Source organism: Phycodurus eques, chromosome 13 (genome assembly GCF_024500275.1).
Source record: "Phycodurus eques isolate BA_2022a chromosome 13, UOR_Pequ_1.1, whole genome shotgun sequence".
NCBI lineage: Eukaryota > Metazoa > Chordata > Actinopteri > Syngnathiformes > Syngnathidae > Phycodurus > Phycodurus eques.
Genome location: NC_084537.1, coordinates 15,626,533 through 15,648,012, shown reverse-complemented (window position 1 = coordinate 15,648,012; position 21,480 = coordinate 15,626,533). Strand labels below are relative to the sequence as shown.

General features: G+C 41.4%; 1 protein-coding gene across 7 annotated transcripts in view; it reads left to right on the top strand.

Annotated features, from left to right (window-relative positions):
* Positions 1-21,480, top strand: part of LOC133411247 (ephrin type-B receptor 1-B-like) — a 188,973-nt gene that overhangs the window by 105,499 nt on the left and 61,994 nt on the right. For 6 of the 7 annotated variants that reach the window (XR_009769642.1, XR_009769639.1, XR_009769641.1 and 3 more), the window contains exon 4: positions 15,187-15,342. The exons of the other annotated variant lie outside the window; for it this stretch is intronic. Coding sequence is in view for 1 of the 6 variants with exons in the window: in XM_061693348.1 (XP_061549332.1) it covers positions 15,187-15,342 (156 nt within the window). In the remaining 5 variants the exon portion in view is untranslated. The remainder of the gene's footprint in view (positions 1-15,186; positions 15,343-21,480) is intronic. 7 annotated transcript variants of the gene reach the window in all.

The window sequence follows — 21,480 nt, the reverse complement described above, 5'->3', positions numbered from 1 at the left end:
CATATTCAAAACACACCTATGATACAGTCTAGTTCTACACCGGTACAAAATACAATCACAATATTAAACATACAGTCCCCTCCAAAAGTACTGGAACGGCAAGGTCAATTCCTTTGTTTTTGTTGTATATTGAAGACATTTGGGTTTCAGATCAAAAGATGAATATAAGACACATGTTCAAAATTACAGCTTTCATGGTATTTAAGCGTCCTGTAGCCGGTAAAGTCCGGCCTTTAAAATAAAAGCATGCCAGTATTGCACCACACACGCAAAGATAACATATAACAGCATGTGATGCTATGTAGTGACAAGATGCGTGCCGCAGAAACAGTAGACTTACTGTATGGGTGTTTGAAATAAGTTCCACATGTCCTCATTGTGTACATATTTAGCCCTATAATAACTTGCACTGTGAATTCATCAGTGAATGAAAGATTCAACATTAAGTCTGTCGTATTATTGGTCAATGCTCCTTCCGGCTATCGTTAAGCAGACACTAGCGTTTGTGTGGCATTAATCTGACAGTTTCACACTTCTCTTGTAGTCTGTGAAAAGTCATTTGTTCAGTAGGTTTGGCTGCAGGGCTTGATTTCATGACTGAGAAAGAAGAAATGTCTCTTTTACGTCTCGCTATCCACACACACAGGCACACACACACGCACTCACACGCAAACACATTCACATACATATACTACCTTGTAAAACCTCTCCTTTCGTGGATTTATGCCATTTGTACAGTTAATCCGTGTTCCCAGTGGGACATATTAAGTTGTTCTTCCCAATTCTCAGATGGACAAGGTGTTAATGTCTTTCAAAAAGTCCACAATGTCATAAAGTTTAATGAGAAGAGCTGACAGTGTGACACGCGCACACTCGCGCGCACACACGCGTGCAAACACACACACACAGGCCGTACCCGGAGAGCATCATCAGCAAAATCTAATTTTGATGCTGATGGATTTTAAACTAGACACAAACTTGGCACCGTAAAGGATGGAAAAAACTACTAATAAAATAATCAAATTTATGCACATCAAATCTACATTGAATCTCATAAAGATGACGTAATGAAATCAGTTTAGAGCTTAAATATCACTTTGGAACAGTGACTTTGAACATAGACAATGGTGACGCACATTGCAATTTTCCACTATGTTATTTGAGATTAATTTCTACGTTTAAGACTAAATACTTGCAGGTCATGAACATTCCTGTTAATATTCCAACGACTAAGCATATGCATAGCACTGCAAAAGTAGTAGTAGCCTCATTTTCTATTTGGTCTTTGGGTATTTGTCTTAACCCTCAATTTGTCCATCATTCCATCCTTCTATTTTCACAGCCCGTGTGTTTCGTTAGTACAAGGGAACATGAAGATTTTGTAGGAAGGTGTCTCATTTTAGACACAATGCAATCACGCAAAATAAATGTATCTTTGCCAGTGTCATAGCTCCAGGCATATTGACTGAAACTGCCAGATAAAGGTCAGTGCTGTCCAGATTTGGACAGGTTGGGTAGCGGTAGATGTACAAACACACACCCAGAGTACTACATCTAAATGGTACGGTGTGAATTTTTTTACGGAGGAGGATAGAGCTTTCTGATAAGGTTATGAAGAGGTCGTTCTGACATAAAATATGAGATGAATATAGATGAGCCGTGCTTTCCGCTAACCTTTGGATGGCTTCGTGTTGCAGGTGCGTTGCATGCCAACCATTGGTGTTGGTCTCTGCTCTGTCATGAGATGGAACAGAATTTTTCATGAACACATCTGTCTCATGCAGTGCGATTAAAATATGTTTGCAGGCAAAATCATGGATGATTACAGTGGGCCCTTAAAACTTGAAATGTCTGATGGGCACACTTTTTTTTTTAAATTATTTTTTGTGATCATAAATCGAGCAGGACTCCAGATCCTGAGCAAATACCCAAACTTTCTTCTTTCCCAGACTGTTTTGTAAAAAGCTTATTCAAGATAATAAAATAAAGAGGAAAATGGTATTGACGATATAGTTACTGTACATGTTATTCTGTTTTCGGATGCCCTAGTTTTGGTACTATTTGATTTTAGATGAGGATTTTTTGTGTGTGTGTGTGTGGGGGGGCAACATTTTGTCTGAGTTTTCTTACATCTATTCAGTTTTTGTACATTTGACTCGCCCGCTCATTTCCAGGAATTGAGCGTCCAGACAAAGCATCCCATGCAGATGCGTAATTTAGTAATTTCTTGTTGAGTAAATGGCCAACCCGCATGTTCATTGTAAAACTTTAGATGGATTCAGAGCCGGCCCTTTGATAAAGAAGCTGAGAAAAAACAGAATTCGATACATAATTTAAAGCAAATTAGGAAAATGGCGGATTCCCCCTTGAAACAATAACCTGTCCTCTCCCATCTCCCTTCTTCACCGTCTTTCACACACCACCAAGAGTCTTCAGTAAATATATATATATATATATAAATATATATAATGTGTATATATGTATATATGTGAACTATAGTTCATTCTTCAATGGATTAATCGGATTTACATTATTTCCTAAGCGAATTAGGGATTCAATGCTCACAGAAATCGGTTTCAGTTATTCTTTTTGGAACAAATGAATCATGAAAACCAAGGTTCCACTGTATTCAGTGTGTGTTATTTTTTTAATGTTTTTTTTTTATTGACATGACGAATAATGCTAAACCTTATCTGCACAGTATTTAAGTGTTTTGAAATGATGGCCATTTCAGCCCTTACATTCATTATTTATATTTATATTATTCCTTAATGGAAGATTTAGTAGCGCAAAAGCTCAAAATGCCTCCTGGAACCATTTTTCAACGTTTGAATGTATAACTTGGCTTGTGTCTGATTTTACTCCCTTTTCTAGTAAATGATTGGCCAATTTGAGTGATGTCATAAACGATTGAGATTGTTTTCACTTCACTCCTTCTCTCCCTTGCTTTCAAATGTCATTGTTGGTATTTTTAGAAGACATTTTAGCCTTGCATCCCATTAGACTAAACAGCAGCCAGTGCAGTAAGCAGGTAACGTAGATTAAGCAGAAGCTCTCAAACAGGAAGTGTATTTGTACTACTGTTGTTATTGACAGCTAATTGACCTCACCATTTGTTAGTGTCTCATTGGATTGAAAAAAGCCCCACGTAGGAGTCCGTCTTTCCTGTTGTTCACCTGCAAATCTACTACTCCCAACCACTACTGATGAACACAACCCCCCACCACGCCCCCCAAATACCCCCACGCTATGCCCCACCACATTTTGTTTGATTGCGTCATCTGGTTCAGACGCTAACAAGTGGCTTATCGGATGTAGACATGTCAGTGGGGTTTTGTGGGCTGATGGAAAACGTCTCCGGTGGTAACACACACTCTGGGATGACTGGAGGCAAGAATAAGCAGTGCTCAGCTGTGTGATCACGCCATGGGTGCTTGTATTTGCCAGGATATTTTTGTGTAAACAGTGAATTACATACGCTCAATTAGAAATCAAATTACGGCTGGTAAACAGTGAAGGGACTTTTATTTCCCGGTGTGTGTCATTGTTCTCTGCTCGTGTTCAGTTATGGTTAATTGCCCATTCTCCACCTTCACAGGCCTCATTAGCAGGTGTTCATCCAAGAGCCAAGGGGCCCTTGAATTTCCGGATACATGGTTAGGTTTTTAAGACTTACAGGTGCTACAGCTATTCACAAAGGATTTTAATGATTGGTGGTGGCTTGTTAACATTAGCGAAACAGAAAGACGAGTACACCTGTTGTCAGAATTCTATTTTTAATTACACTCTTCAGTAAATGTTTGAAAAGACGTCCTCTAGCATGGAGTTATCAATGCCACATTCCAAGTCAAGTGACATTGTACTGTTCACGCCCACATGTCAAAACGAGATGAAAATATGGCTGGCTGGAGAATTTCATAACTTCCCATACAAGTTTACACAATTGTTAAGACACACCCATTCCTATTGTTCTCTAATGAAAACCATGTTGGCAAGTAGTAAAAGTGCAAGTCTAGCTTTTACAAACTTGACTTCTGGCTTTATATTGAGTTTTTTTTTTTTTTTACAATATATTATAGATGTTATAAAAATGAGAGATACATTTCTTACATATTGATATATTGTTCCAAATCTACAACTTAACCAGGCACACAAGTGCACTGGAAATGACTGAGACCTCATCAGTTACGCCTTCTGTCTTGTTTTTCCTCGGCCGTGGTGGTTTCTTGCAAATCAAATTAGAAGTACAAGATGGGACCAGAGAAGCCTGATTTTATTCTTTTCACAGATTATTTCACTCATGTACTACTGTCAGGTCATACTGACAGTTTAAACAAACAAAACAAAACAAAAATATATATATATATTATATTTTTTTTTTCTCCCAACCGTCCCCTTAATCAGTTTGGGGTTGGACTCCTTCCTAGTTCTTAATTTGTCATCATCAGTTTGATACAGAACTTTGGGGCCCTGACCCCAACTCTAGCAAACCCCTGCAGAATAAATTTCAGTCATTTTGCCATCTGATCAAAACTGTGTGAATCACAATCACTGGGCCAAGAAATAAAATTTGGTCCTAACCTCTCAATGGACTAGTTTTAACCATTGTCAAATGTCATGCTTGTGCCTATTTTCCCTTGCTCGGAAGTGGGTGATAGACATGCGCGGTAACCTGTCAGGTTGTAATTAACGTGACTGAAGTGCAGGCAATGTTGTGTGGTGATACGTTTCGGAGGGCTGTTGTCTCTGCTACCTTTCCAGCGAGGAAAGGTTTGGCTCGGTGGTGTGTCCCTGAATACCAATGACACCTTCTAAATCTCTTTCCCCTGCTGCTCTCTGAGCAGCCTTCTATCTGAAAGCTCTGTGTCTTGCATTGCTGCATCCTCCCTGCAAATAAAATTGACCTAAGCCTGTGTGCCAGGACGAGATATTAACAACACAACACTGGGTGAGGAGGAGACTGTGTACAGCTAAGAGATTATATACTGCTCTTGATTGTTATCATGCTTATGCTTTGAGCACATACGCAACTCATGAATGCACTTTTAGTGGCCTCCAAGTCTGCTGATCACGTCATTGCCTCCTGACTCTTCAAAAGGGAACGTGTGGGCCAAAAAGAATACTGGCTGTGAGGTTACCATGGCGACAGTCTGCCCATGGGGCGTATGCTGTCTGCTAAATGGTGTCCTCATTTGGTGAAGGCACACACACAGATCTTAATTTCTGACGGTGTGTGTCTTGAGTGTCCATCGGACACCTTCTTGATGAGTTACTTAGCGGGAAGATTCCCAATCCAATTTTGGAGACTCAAACTGTATTTATCTATCAAATCCATTCAACCATGTTTTTGTTGTTCCAATTAGTGAGGCAACAACATATATCTAAACATACATACATAAGATGTGTATAATCAAGGATTTCCTGTTATCTGCTTGTTTCCTTTTCACCCCTCTTTTATGATCAAAAAAAAGCCAGAAATACACTTCAGCACATTCTGAAGCCTAATTGTATGATATCTCGACATCCTCACGGGATTTAACTATTGTTCTCCAAGTGTTTCTGGCGCTTTAGATATCGCCATATTAGTAGGCCGGTAGGACAGGTTTGTTAGACTGAGAAGTGTTTGGTATTGAGTACTGAGGCGTGTTGTTTATGCGAATCCGGTGTGGTTGAATGTTTGAGTGTGGACGTGGGGTCGTGACAGGGCCAGAATGCACGAATGATTAATGATCAGGGGGAGTATTCTGGGGGGAGGAACCCTTGAGCACCACGACAGAAAGGGAGATGGACTAGTTTCTGTGCTCTTTCAATCATCTTTTTATTCCTGATAAAATCTCTCAGGCCTGCCTTCCTTCTTCCTTGCATTCTATCTCTGTAAGAGATTACAAAGTGACGACTGAGGGTAGAGGAGGCTGACACTGAGCAGACTTGATGTCACCACTCTGAACCCTGGATGCCTTCAAAATAGTGGGGGCTTGCGTGAGAAGTTGAAGTGAAGCTGAAGTGTCCTTAATGAGTCCCTGTTGACCCATGTAAACAATTAGACAATTTTTTTTAACCTCACCCTTAAACAGTTTGCACCCTACTTTAAAAAGCCTATAGGCATTTTGTGGTGTTTCTGACAAGCCTTTGTTTCAAACCTGGCCTTAGTTTCAAAGAATTGTATCGTGCCTTTCAATGACCTTGAAGAGAAAATGAACACCTGGGCTGGAGAAGCAACTCATTATGTGGATGGTGGCAGGAAAATGAGCAGTGACAGATCAAGAGGAAGTCTGAATACCAATGGACTCTACCACGGGTTGTGCTTTTGTTTTAAGATATCTGCAGCCCTGGGACATTGTGTGACCCCCACCCCTCTCTTTGACCAACACACTGCCAAATAATGATAGCCAAAAATCTTCACGGCATACACACCCTCCTGCGGTTTAAGCAAGAGAGCTGTCTCGTCGGGTGAAAAAGTAACAAAAAGTCAAATAGGGGTCAACTAGGGTCTTAGCCTAATCATAAGCAAGTCCGAATGAGTGTTTGTGAATAAGGGGTTTGTGTGTGACTGCAAAGCCTCTGAAGACTATGATCCATCGCATGTGATAAATGAGGACCCGGGGTTAAGGGTGTACCAGGGGGCAAGAGTTGTATTTAGGGGTCATCGACGTTGACTCACGACTCTTGCCCCTTCGCCCGTCATGCACATTTTATTAAGCCTTTAGACATGCCGAGGTGGGGGTTTCAAAGTCAAGCCAATTGAAATTAGTGTATTCATTAAAATAAAAATGTAAGAAATGGGTGGAAATAAGAGTAGGTATTATTGTGAATCTGTGGGGAGTAAGCCCACCAAGTTAGTCTGCTTTTCTCTTTTTCTTTGGATGATGGATGATTTGGATGAGTAGTATTCTTTCTGACCAAAGATTATTTGTGCACCCCTGGTCAGTCCCGGAGAATGTCTCCACATGGCATCACAGAGCAGACAGAGAGAGAGATTATGTAGATATTGGTATTTCACTCATTTGAACATTTTCACATGCTGCGGTAGACTCATCAAGTCATTTCCAGTTGACAGACTTTGCTTTAGTTTTTAGTACTCATCGTGATCTTACGAATTTGCCATTTCCCTCTCCACTGTAAGTTAATTTCCCAGCAAGATTGGTGTTTGAATGTTTGTGTGTGTGTTGAATCATCATTTTGGAGCAAACCTCCTTTAAAAATAGAGATTATATGATATCATGGAGGCAAGGTTTAGTGTGTTGAAGGACTGGCTGCCTATCATGGAGTTGTTATTTCAATAGTTAGCCAGCTACTATAAGCAGGTCTGGGCTAACTTGGTGGCAGTGACTATTGATGAATCAAAAGCCTTTGTGTCAACGCTAAATTCTTTGCAAAAAAGTTGTTACCATTCAACAACACCCACGTCATCCAACATGGGGAACATGGACTCTGTAACACCAACGACCATAATCGAAGGGCCCGGAGGAAGGTTGAAACCTATTTAAAGTTTATGGCTAAGAAATTACATTATAATTATTTATTAGATTATACACAAGCCAGTGGCAATTACATCCATGAGAACAATGTTGTACTTCTCCAATGCCATATTCTTATGTCATTAAACCATCTGTGACTGCTGAGGTGGTTACTCCATAAAAAGTGGAAAACAACACCCCTACTTGGTTGACTCCCTGTCAAAGGCTTGTAATTTTTTACATTTTAAGATTATTAAACCATAACAATAAAGGTTTTTAAATATTTCCAAAGAGAAGGCCCTGGAGTTTCCTGATTTTAACCCTCATACTTACTTTAAAGCTATGCCACAGGAACAAATTGGATGGAAGCGAACTATGTGTACTGTAACCTTGATTGGGTTGAGTAGAAAAGCCATTTCCGAACCCATAATCCTTTTCAGTAGCTGCCCCTGACTCCATATTGCAATTTTTCATTTTATCCTGCATGCACCCGCTTATTCTTCTATGACAGCCTAATGTAATTCTTATTCTACTCGACCTATAAATCCCACGTCTCCAATTAATTCAAATTCTTATGGCCTGTACGCATTTTGTAACGGCACATTGCGAACGCATGCGGGCAATGTGACACGGTGCCAGTGTGCCTCCATGTATGATGCATGGCCCACAGTGTGCACTTCATTATACGCGTCGCAAAAATATTGCCCGGTCCAACCTCTGAAACCAAACGCTCAGCTTGGCACATCAGCTATTATTGAAGCCTGCTGCAAGAGCCCAACTCATATTGCTAATGCTTTTATGTAGAACACATTCTGACAAATCAATGCATCATTGTTGATTGGAAAAGGCGAAATACCTGCTTTTTGGCATTTGAAGTCGAGGAAAAGTATCTACTGTTGCAATGACTGACGTTTCAGATATCAGCGACACATCACACCTGGTCAGGCTGGTGTCAGGAATGACATCACGTTATCACGGTTAGGTTGCGATGAATCACGGGTATTGCTCCACAGCTTCCCTACTTCTTTCTGTTCACTGCAGAGTGATTGTGGTACAGAGAAAGGCAGGTCGACATAACAAGGATGCAAACCTGTCAATCAATGGGAAGCTAAACAACAAGAAAGGAGAAGAAAGGTGGAAGACCAGAGAAAACAATACCATGCCAGTGGGACAAACAAAAAATATGCGAGGGGGCAGCGGCGGAATGAGAAAGAAAAGGTTGAGAGAACAGTGCTAGGGGATCTCTGCAGAGACCACTTGAAAGAGAAGAATGCCGTGTTTCTGGACGTAGCCAGTTCAGTTGTGGGTTATTCTCCCACAGGGGAGACTAATTGCTTGTTGATCTAATGTTCTATCCTCCTCCTGTGCCTGAAAACCAGCACAGCTGATGAGTGACGGTCCAGGCAGGACAGGAACACTTGGCCTCTTCGACTCCAAATACTCAGAAATCAAATCAAATAATGTTGTCCCACTTCCAAATGAAATGAACCATCGCTCAGCCAACTGCTGCCTCTCATTCGCAAACCTCTATGGATTTGCTACCATATCGGTTTCTCATGCGCTCCCAACTCTTCTATCTTGCACTGTGAAGCAAATCAGTAATCAGCTATGTAATGAATTTAATGGTAGGATTCAGGCACATGTTATGTATCAGTCAGGGAACGGGCGTCAGCTCCTTTGACACGTTGGAATTCTAATGCCTGTGCTGAAAGCTTGTTTCGAAAGAATTCCCGGCTTGTCCATTAAATCTCTCAGAATCTACCTGAAAAGTCACACCTATATAAAGGGAGTCTACGTTTTTTTTCCTAATCCTATAGACCAGTGATTCTTAAAGTATGTCACGATTACGGTGCATGGGCTCCCTCCGGGTACACAAAAGAATCACTGAATTAAATACAAATACAATTTACATTTAATCATTTAAAATATAAAATACAACCATGTTTTGACTTTGATGAGCGCTCCGCTTGACGGACTGGGAGCATTTCTGCCGATATAGAGGAAAGGCGGACGTGACTGAGGACAGCATTGCTGTATGGATGAGGAGAAAATGGAAGAATGGCTGAGTGAGGTGTACGTAAAGAGACCGGATGTTTTTTTCCACGCGTCAATGTCCCTGTTGATCTGTGACTCCATGCGCGCCCATCTCACAGCCGCTGTGAATAACCAAGTGCAGCAAATGAACTCGGAGCATGCCATCATTCCGGGAGGCTTGACGAAGGAACTCCAACCACTGGACATCGGTGTAAACAGGGTGTTCAAAGTGAAGTTGCGAGCGGCGTGGGAGCGATGGATGACAGATGGCGAACACAGCTATACTAAGACTAGCAGGCAGTGCCGGACGAGTTGCGGCACCATATGTGAATGGATTGTGGATGCCTGTGCTAAGGTATCTGCTTTGACTGTTGTCCGAGCTTTCGTGAAAGCCGGCATCATTGCGGAACAGCCCCACGGCAACGAGACTGCCTCCGACAATGATGAGGGGGAACCCGGCATATTTGATGGAGAACTGATGTTCATTTCGGATACAGAAGATGAGGACTTTGATGGATTTGTGGATGAGGATTGATCAAAAAATAATGTGAGTACATCAGAATTAGAATCAGAATCATCTTTATTTGCCAAGTATGTCCAAAAAACACACAAGGAGTTTGTCTCCGGTAGTTGGAGCCGCTCTCGTACGACAACAGACAGTCAATTGACAGAGAACACTTTTGAGACATAAAGACATTGACAAAAAAACAGTCACTGAGCAATAAAGGTTTAATAGTTATCTGGTAATGCCGGTAAATTTATTTATTTATTATTTTTTTTACAATTGTGCAAAAGATGCAGAGTCCTCTAGCACTTAGAGCAGTTTGAATGACTAATATTGCAATAGTCCGGTGCAATGACCATTGTGCAAAGGGCGCCGAGCCTTCAAGGAGTGTATGCAGTTTAAAGTGACGAGTAGCGCGATAATCTGGGACAATGTTGGTTGTGCAAATGTTTCAGATACTCCTCAATCAGTGTGCAAATGGAGCAGATGCCCCTCTGGCATGAGTGGCCAGTATCGGTCAACAACAGATATGCAAATAGTGCAGCGTGGCGATACTACTAAGGTGAGTGCATGTGTAATATATAATTGGCCCCACAGAAATGTGACAACGAACTCAGGTCAAAAAAAATTGCCAGCATGTTGCAATAGAATTGTAGGTTAGGTGTTTAAGAAGTTGATCGCAAGAGGGAAGAAGCTGTTGGAATGTCTGCTAGTTCTAGTTTGCATTGATCGGTAGCGCCTACCTGAGGGACGGAGCTGGAAGAGCCAGTGACCGGGATGTGGAGGGTCCGAGAGGATTTTGCATGCTCTTCTCTTAGTTCTGGCAGCGTGCAAGTCCTCAATGGTGGGTAGGGGGGTACCAACAATCCTTTCAACAGTTTTATTGTCCGTTGCAGTCAGAGTTTGTCCTTTTTGTAGCAGCACCAAACCAGACTGTGATGGAAGAACACAGGACTGATTCGATGACCGCTGTGTAGAACCGCCTCAGCAGCTCCTGTGGCAGGTCGTGCTTTCTCAGAAGCCGCAGGAAGTACATCCTCTGCTGGGCCTTTTTGAGGGCGGAGTTGATGTTGGTCGCCCACTTCAGGTCCTGAGAGACTGTAATTCCCAGGACCCGAACTCACTGTTTACCTTGTTAAATACTTCAATAAAGTACAACCGAACTCACTGTTTACGTTGTTAAATACTTCAATAAAGTATAACCAAACTCAGTTTTGCTCACGCTGCCTTTTTAAAAACATATGCTAGCGTGCATGCATGCTACTGTACGTTTTAAGCTAGCGCATGTTGTACCATGCCTGCGCCCAATAATACGGTGCACCTTATGTGTATGTGTTAAATACAGAAATAGACCCCGTAACTGAGACTGCGCCTTTTAATACAGTGCGCCTTATGGTCGCGAAAATACGGTAAGTACACTTTTAGTTGTGTTTAACTTTTAAGTATACAGCAATACATTTGCATTCTATTTTTAACTGCTTTTTTTTAAATTATGTAAATATAGTTGTTTTCTAATTTATAGTGTTAAACTGTGCATATTGTTACAGTGTCTTGCAATAATAATAAATATACTTTTTAGGAATAAAACCTTTCTAGTTTTTGTACTCTGTCATTATGCTGGTACTTGCAAGTATTTTTCTTAGGTGGTACTTAGTGTAAAAGGTTTGAGAACCACTGCTGTGTTATAAAACTTTTATTTGCTTGGTTTTGTAGGAGTATAAGACGATTCAGCCTGTAACTTTGCCTCCAGGTACTTTCACAACACCAGTTACAAGGGATCAGTTACAAGGGATCCTTGGCTAATGCAGTAGTTGACGCATAATTACAGTAAATATTTGTATGAAAAACACTACCAAAAAAATAATTTGCAGCAAGCGAAGATTTTTTTGCAAATCGGCGGGGGTTCACTGAATATAGATTTACAACACAAGGGGAAAATATAGAGTTTGTCATGCCTTTATTATACAGCATTTTGGAGTGTCTGAAATTTGTTCTTTATTCATCCAAACCTATTTTTTCAGGACCTTGCGTTTTGCACTAGGTTATATAAAAGGAACTCTCTCAGACACCCTAACCAGTCGGCCACCGTGCCGCCTTTTTCTTCCATTGTCACTAACATATTTGAATTATTAAGTTATTGCTATCGCAGATGATTTTCCCCACATGACCAATAAAGGTTTTAACAGTCTCAATATCCTTGTATTAGGAGATGTGTGATAAAAAATATGATGTAATGACACACACACACACACACGTAAACTATGCTGGTGTTTAAATTGCTTTACTGCAAATGCTGCATAGTTTCATACAGACAGACTTATTCCTATGATTGCTCAGGTGCAATCGCGGCATTGCAGTTTGTTTTGCTCCTGTGAAGCGCGGCTTTAATCTGCCTCACAGCTCCTGGGGTTGTTTTATAAGCTGTCTGTGGTTGTTGGGGTCTAGTCCTGCGTGTATGCATGTGTGTGTTTGTATGTGGTAACTGGGTCCGAGCGCTGTTCTGTAACGAGACATCAGGCCAGTCTTTTAGCCCCTGGTAAGTCTGGAGAACATGCCGTTGGGTGCAGTGGCCGCTGTGTGAGTGCGCGTGCATGTGCGTGTGTGCGTCTTGGCCTCCTCTTTCTCCTTCACCCAGTTTCTTCAATCACACTCGCTATCCTTAACCAGCAGCTCATCAGAGAGTGGTTGAAGAAAGGGGATAGCAGAGTTGTTTTGCTCATTTTTAACAGAATAGTAGAGCTGCATGTTGATGCATTTTTTATGAAGTAAACATGTAATCTTAAAAGCTTGTCTGATGCAAAGGTTTACATTTACTATGCAGTAGCTGCACTATACACCCCTCTGTAAAGTGGAGGTACTGTAAATGTCTTTGAAATTAGACACACCACAGAGAAGAGTGCGCTTAACAACCCTGCCCAATAAGAATGATTGAAAAAAATATATATATATATCAAATGAGGCTTCAAAATCGTAAACAATCATGCCGTTGTCTCCACTCTCAAATGCTGTGGGCGTGTCTGATGAATGTGTGAAATCACGCCCCGCTTAAAAATGGACGCTACTTCATCTAGCCTTCATCTTATGCCCACACGTCTGTTTGAGCCTAAAATATATTTCTGCTTGAAGCCTACGGTAGCTAAAATATATCCCAGCGGATTGTCGCGGGGCTTCCCACTGCACTACGAGAGGTGCTAGCTCGTGAGCTAACTGGCTCGTGGAGGCTCCTCGGAGGTGGCGCAGTGAACGGGCGGTGGGCTTGGCACCTCCTCCTTTTTATGGGGGGTTGCGGGGGGGGTGTTAGGCACAGCTAGCTAGCTCACTGCATGCTGTAGTGGTAGAAATGGGCCAAATGATTATAGCAACTCGCAATTCCGGCGGATAACCACTGATGTGAACGAAGGCATTCAGTTCTTATACAGTATACTGTAGTGATGGAGGGGGGGACTTATGTCGAACCCAAGTGTGTCACTGTCCCCCTTTTTAGCTAGGCCCCCAAAATAAGGAAAACTGAAATGGTGAACAACAGTTTAATGCTCTAGCTCCATAAATCAATAATACATTGTTGTGAGTCTTTGCACATATTTTCAGCAGTTATCTTGAAACATGTTTCATGTATTAGAAACAAATCTCTGAATTCATTTTACAGGGTCTTTAACTGTTTTATATAAAATAGATGCTATATTAACTACATGTGCAACTTTTGCATGTAGTTTTGAATTTAACAGCATACCACTTCTTATACGTCAGATTAAAACTTTCATTTTTCAGCCAGTCAATTCCATAATGTTGCAAAAACATAAAAACAGCAGGATCAGTAAGATGTTTGTTTCAATAAATGTATAATGCCTCCCTCATGAGGTGCAGCCACGCCGCTGCGTCTGTCAACCTCAGTAAGGCGTAAGACATTTATCGTGGTTATTACAGTTGGTAATTCCTTCCGTACTCTTCCCCATCTCTGCTTTTCATTCTTTGTGGATGTGATGGTTAACAAATGAGGTTATTGCCTCCATTTCAGCGCTCATATCATCCACAATAATCTTTATCCTCTACTTTGGCCTTTTCAAATTAAGGGCTAATGCATTCTTTAAATCCACCACAGCTGACTGACAGTGGTCCACCACCGGAACGTGCAGTCGTCCCAAGGGAAGCCACTCTTAATCTAATAGTCATTGCACAAACAAGGCAATGTCACTGCCACATACCGATGCAAATCTGATAATGAAACAGTGACTTGCTTTTTGGCTTCTGTACTTTGTTTTTGCCATTGACATGATGGCTTTGAGAAAAAAAAGTTAGACTTTCAACCTTTCCTCATAACATGCCTCAATGTGTGATTGTAAGGTGCAAAGTGCTTGTCCAAGAGCGAATACAGCCAACTGCCAGCTCGGTTTTCAGTGCTTTTAGTGCAGGATTTTGCATGTAAAAAACCTCCAAAAAAACAGTGACCCTTCAAAACTTGGAATGTGTTGTTAATTCGAATCATTTCTGTTTGTCAGTAGACCATAAGAGAAACCCTTGTGATTACAGCAAAATGCATGGGGATATTCTATCATTCACTGTAAATTAGTAGGAAAAATGACTTATTTTGGGGTTATTTGAGATTACATGCCTCGGCCTCAGCAAGCATTTCTGTGGCAAAATGGTGTTTTGGTTCACAATTCTTGTGGAATGTCCATTGACTCATGCATTTTCGATACCACTTGTCATCCGTAGGTTCACGGGTAAGATGGAGCCTATCCCAGCTGACTTTGGGCGGGGTGCACCCTGGATAATTTGCCAGCCACCATTCACATTTACTCCCATGGACAATTTAGTCTTCAATCAAGCTACATGCATGATTTTAGAATGTTGGAGGAAGTAAGAGTCCCTGGAAAAATCTCACGTCAAGATAATTCTCAAATTTCAAACATAAAAGACTAAAGTTTTTTTGTGCAACTAACTTGCCATAAGAACATGTAACCCAGTTTTTCCAAATTTCTATAGCATGCTATGCTCGAATACTTGTTAGCAGTAAAAACATGGCCCCTAAAGATTAATGCGTAACACAATCAATTACACAGAATTGAGTCAGTTTCAATATGATCTCCTGTCTGTCTTAGTCTATTTTCATCCAGGTTGTTGTCAGGATGCATCATCTTTTGGATTTTTAATTTTTTTCCCCCACTAACACTGGATTTTTCTTTTCCCCAGCATGCCCACCAGGTACTTTCAAGTCAACGCAGGGTCCTGGTCTGTGCCTTCAGTGCCCTCCGAATAGCCGCTCCACTGCTGAGGCCGCCACCATCTGTGTCTGTCGCAATGGCTACTACCGCGGTGACGCTGATCAGCCAGATGAACCCTGCACCAGTAAGTACATGACATGACATAAATGTTCTGAGTGTGCCTGCCGCCTGTTATAGGGCAGATGCATCTTAGCATAGTTCACTTTAGCTTTAACATCAATGTAGCATAACGTCATAGAAGTTGATGTCTTGCGCTAGTTGGAGTCAAGTCACTGTAGAGAGGAACCTCCACACGTAATCACAGTCATCGCCAGTGTTCCAATAGGAAATAATGTAAATATAGTGTAATAATATAATAATCACTCCAAGGATCAACCTGTCACAAACCCTTTATTATCTAAACAGACAATATTTAGTATGCATTTGGTGATTCTGGAGTCTTAAGGCCTTTTCACATTGCACTTAGCAGAGGGCAGCACGCCGTCAACCAACCCATTCATTGAACCGTATATCCGTTGCCGTGGTATGACGAGGAAACGCAGTGCTGTGGCACTGTGATGGTAAATGCACATGAATTGAAACATTTTAAATGCAACTGTAAACAACATGAATAAAATAGTAAATGTGGTGTCCCAAGCTTTGTGACACAAGACAAATGATGTACAGTGACATGGTAAAGAAGACACAGTGATGGACAGTCAAACTCAATCTTGCACAACATTGGAGTCATTGAATTGTATGATCTCAGGGTCGTCAACTTTTCAGACTTTACTGTAAAATTTCTGTCATTGCAGTTTTGGCTGTGGACTTGATTAAAGTTCCTCTTTGTTTAGTTATTATCATTGTTGTTTATTTTTCTGTCCATCTACTGTCATACCCTCAAGTCCTAATTACTCAGGCAGATGCTGCGAAGCAACACTGTACCGGTGCTATCTGTCGGAGATCCAATAAAACCACTCACAGCATCATAGTTGACTTAATACGATTAAAAAAATCAGTATGCTAAGATTTCCCGTTGTCCCTGTTGCCACACACATGCACCGCAGAGCACTATTACAACTGCAAAAAGTGTATTTACCTCTCTGCTGCTAGTCTCACAGCAGGTTAGTGTGATTTTGCATTTAGAGTTTATAGAGTTTATTATACAGTCATGGCTAATGGGACTTTTTGTAATTGCTTATCTACTAGTGAATCTAATGGGTATAAAACAATTTTTAGAATATTTTAAAATAAATGCCTTAAGGCTGTGGAGGTGCCTCAGTGCAGCACAGCTGTCTGCTTGGCTGTTCCAACTGCTCCCCAATGAATCCATCCACACCTTTAGGCTTTGGAGCTTCTCTCATCATGCCTGGTCTCCCTTGGCATAGCGCACAACATCTCTGGTGTATTAGTGGTTGCTCCATCAAGCACACCATCTGCTTGTACCTCGAGGCCCTTAGCTCTCCCCAAGAAGTCCCAAGTCGAGGTTGTTGCCCTCTGGTATCTGATCCGTTTCTAAATGCAGCCTGTGTTGGCACTTGCTCTTTTCAACCTGACCACATCAGTTTATTCCTTTTATTTTGTTCTCTATTTCCTAGGACAGTTCAACTCAAAGCTCACACTTATTGTTTTTAGGGAATATTATATATGGTTATTAGTCAGGTAATGTAGTAATACATGATGCTGCCTTTTGTGCATTTTAATTCCCGTCCAGTGCCCCAATATCCAGCCACAGTCCCAAGTCCGGTCCGAAGCACGGACAAAAGATGGGTGGTTTGCGTCAGAAAGGGCATTTGGTGTAAAAACTGTGCCAAATCATGTGAGTGATTTGCTGTGGTAATCTGGGACAGAAGTTACAGCAAGATATTTGGTTATTCATGGTGAGGGAATCGCATACGACATTTGTTTTGGTTAAAGACCAAAATCCAGGCACTCAATAACTCTTTGTGCATCGATTGGCAGCTGGTTAGCTATAATAAAGAGAGTCAATTAATGTGGTGATTACTGTCATTCTTCTGGTGAATTGGCGGCTGTGGCTCAGTAGGTAGACCGGATTCTCCAGTGACCGAAGGGTAGGTGGTTCGAATCCCGGCTCAGACTGTCCGCATGTGGAAGTGTCCTTGGGCAAGACACTGAACCCTAATTTGCTCCCAGTGGGCCTGGCAGCGCTTTGCATGGCAGCAGTTGTATGAATGTGTGAGTGAATGGGTGAATGTGAGGCTTTGTAAAGTGGTTTGGGCACTGTGATAGTGTAGATAAAGCGCTATATAAGTGCAATCCATTTACCATTTTACCATTTACCATTCTTTTGGTGACAACAGATCTGTCCAAAAATGGGGAGTATTGAATGCTAGCAGTCCAGATATTTACATCTAAAGACGTTAGTCCAAGTACTGCAATCTTGCGTTATGCATCAAAGGCCTGGACAATCATGGGATGACCTTGTCAAACACGGTGGGATGTTGTCATTTCAGCAAAGACACTACGGCCACTTACAGTATCTGACTCACTGTGTCTCTCTGCTAAGTCACGTACAGGGTGGTCATGACAGGGCCACAGAATACCCAAATAAGGTAGATTGACTCATCCGTTGCCCTGGACTGTCTGCAAAGTGATGCTCTTGCACATGTTCCCCAACCTTGCCTGCTTGACAACTCACCGTTGGTGTTCTGTGACACCAATGTTAAAGGGAAAATCAAAGTTGTAAAGTAGCTTTTTATTCAGTAATGGGGAAAAAATGTCAACTGCCCCTTTGAGCACTGAAAAGTCACTGCAATTCCTCCTCAAATTTGCGGTAAAGGAATTCTCTTGCAACAGCATCTCCAATGCTTCTCTGACTACAGAGTAGTAGCTTAGCTTAATGCTCTGGCTTCCCTAGATCTCAGCAGGGGGTAGGCAGTGAGATCATCCTTGTAAGAATCTCTTTAACGCTGTTGGTGCTTGAAAGGGCAACCAGCATAACTGAAATCAGGCCATTCTGTGGCAGCAGAGGCTCTTGCGCTTCTTGCAGGCCTGCATCAGAGGGGCCGGTCCCTGTATGCTCCAGATCGCGCTGATTAGCTCGCTGATGGATAGGCCAATGCCTGGCTCTGTCAGCAGGGAGCTTCACGTCATCGCCCCCTCCCGTACATTCCACATGCCCTTGGGGATAGACCAAACTATCTAATCTCTTCACCATCCCAATCTACCATATTCATATTCCAGAATGGTGCAATCGGTAAACATTTTCGTGGGCCTGTAGATTTTTTTTCTTTTTTTTTTTGCCTCTGTATGTGAGTGGGGGGAGGTGTGACAAGCCGAGTGGTAGCTAAGGTAAGTCAGTCGATGGAATCTGTCCTGACTGGGTTGTAAGGGAGAAAGGATGCAGAGATGAAACACCATGCCGTGAGTAATCAACAGGAAAAAAGCATGAAAGCATTGTTACAGAGAGGATTTAGCAGGAAGATGTATATAGAGAGAGATGATCTATCTATCTATCTATCTATCTATCTATCTATCTATCTATCTATCTATCTATCTATCTATCTATCTATCTATCTAATCAAATGCATTCCAAAATGCTTATTAACAGCACAAAGGTGTTTTGTTTTTTAAGCATGCCTTTAGTGCATAATATAATTGGCTGGATGGAACACAAATAACATTGTACTGTAATACACCCACTCACTGCCCTTGAGCATATGACCTGGCCGGTTGCACTCGTTCATCTGATTTAAGTATTAAATTAAAGACCTTTTTTCCAACCGAGCCTGCCTGGATGTGATGATATCTCTCCCCTGAAATACTATTTAAATGAAAGAAGCGGGTCTCTGAGCACAAACAATTGTGACTGGCATGGCTAAATGAAGACCAGCTGAGAGCCTGTAAGGAACGTTTCCAACAAATTAAATCCTATGGCCAATTAAAACTGCCATGGGCTGCACTAATAGTCTGAAAATCGCTGGATAAGTGGCAGTCGCATCTGATTTCCCATGTCATTCCAACACGTGTAGCTCAGCTGGAGCCGGGACAACGGGGTGAGGAGCCTCTGTCACCCTCTGAAATGGATGACATAAGTCGTAGTTATTTTTCCTAGTGTCTATGACTCACACAGATGGAGGCCAAACTTGGAAACACACAGTTCAGTCATACACGTTCATGTCACATGCCTTTTACACATGGACAGAGGTAAATTCCCTGTATGTTTGGGGGATATGCCCATACAAACACAAGCGATGTGAATAACATTTAAGTGCCTATTGTGCAGTAGTGATACTTCTTACAGTATATGGCCTCCTGCAGTCCTCCACATACTGTATACTAGAAAATTATGGTCCATTTCACCATATATGTGGAGATGCGGTCCTCTCAGCCAGACCATAATAATCACACCAATAAAGGTACACTCTTCCTGTCACCGACGCCTTGTTGCTGGAACGCTGAGACGAGGATGCACTTCGTTTCAGCTCTAGAGGGAAATCCCACAAGGATTTGCAGAGACAATGGTCCGTTGTGTCAGTGTCAACATACTGTGCTGAAAAGGGTGAAGTCCTTCTTTGTATTGTCAGTGGCACCAAACAAGTGGCAGTGGTTCATTTCATAAAGACCGGACTTAGGGTTGAGATGCCCTCAAGCAAGACACCAAACCATCCAAAACTGGGGCATAATGCCATTGAGGTACCACCTCACTCATGCGTTTGTATAGATTTGATCTGTGTCTCTGTGTGTAATGCATGTAACTAATGAAAATACAGCAGAATGAAAGCTCAGTGGAACCTTTAAGGTTGAACACAAATAAAAACATCTCTTGTTATATCATGCATAGCAACAACTTAAATGAGACAAGCATATCGTTTTTTTACCCACAATTTCAAGACATTCCTGTTCTTTGGTCAAAATACAAAAAGGGATGGATTATTATGCACACTTAATATTCACTTGTAACACTGGGTGAAACCGCTAAGGTAGAAGCTAGGGTGTTACGATTAGGCTACTTTTTCTTTAGCAGCCTACAGTTTTAATATAAATGCGAAGCCGAAATAGTAAATGTTTTTGGGGATTGTATTGTCACTTGTTGAGACAGCACTTCATTACCGAACCACCAAATTACACTTGTCAACTATGAGTGCAGATCTGTTCATGTGGCACATGCAGCAGAGACACTGGCAAATACAAAAACCCTTTACCCCATGTCAACAGCTCAGTTTAGCAGAACATTCAATTATGTGATACCAGTGTATCTGTGCTAACACTGAAGATCTGCTTACCTTTTGGCTTTGACAGTAAAACTGGTGGGTATTTGCTCAGCTTAGCTGGCAAGTCATGGGCAGGGGTGGTATTATTTAAATTAGCTACAGTGTTGCATCGCAGTCTGTCAAAATTCAAAAGAGCTTTCTCACAGACACATTTTCAGAACGCTAACAAGAGATTTCTTCGGTTGAGTAGTTTCTGCTTTGCTTGGTGGGCAGGCAATCTAGAGACCCAAATATTTGTGTGCAAGCGGTTAAAAAGTAAAATTTTCATTCAAATGTAGTCTTATTTTTACTACAAGTCGTAAATCTCAACTAATCTTATTGTGTATCTAACGAAGAACCCCTCCGATTTTAATAATGCAACACACATTTGTAAAATATTAATGCTGTCGGAAGTAGCTCAGATAAAAAGTCAGGTTGCTAGGTACCTGCTCCTTGTCTAAGGTCTGCCAGTTTTAAATTTTTTATTTGTCTTGTAACTTAATTAGGTCTGTAGTAAAGACAAGTCGTATTTCTCAACCAATCATAAATATTCCAAAACCATTGTCTCATATCTAAGGAAGAACAAACTTCTATTTAATTATATGACACAAGTCCATGTTAGCTAGCACACATCAAATTCGAAACAATCAATGATCATTTTAAGCACACTACGTGGTTAAAACTTTTAACCAAGCTATCAACTTCCGGAAATTATTGTCAGATCAAATATTGAAGATGTTTGAAGTAGTTCAGCTCAATTGTTTCAACTAATATTTTCTAGACTTTACACTGATTTGATCGGGCTGATCGGTATCGGCCGATATTTAGCATTTTATGCTGATCGGCTTTAATGTCATAATGTCCGGTCAATGATGTCATTGATCGGCTCCGCAAAAGACATTTACTCCGTGTCGCCGCGCGCAGTATATTTGAATCCAAAAGCTAGTTTCGTTTTAGCCTTGTCGCGTGTCTTTTCACGTAGTACTGTAAATATCTGACGGCCAAAGAAGTTATTTTATTAAAAAAAAAAGAAACCCAGGCGGTGTGGGACAGACAACACGTTCCGGAGA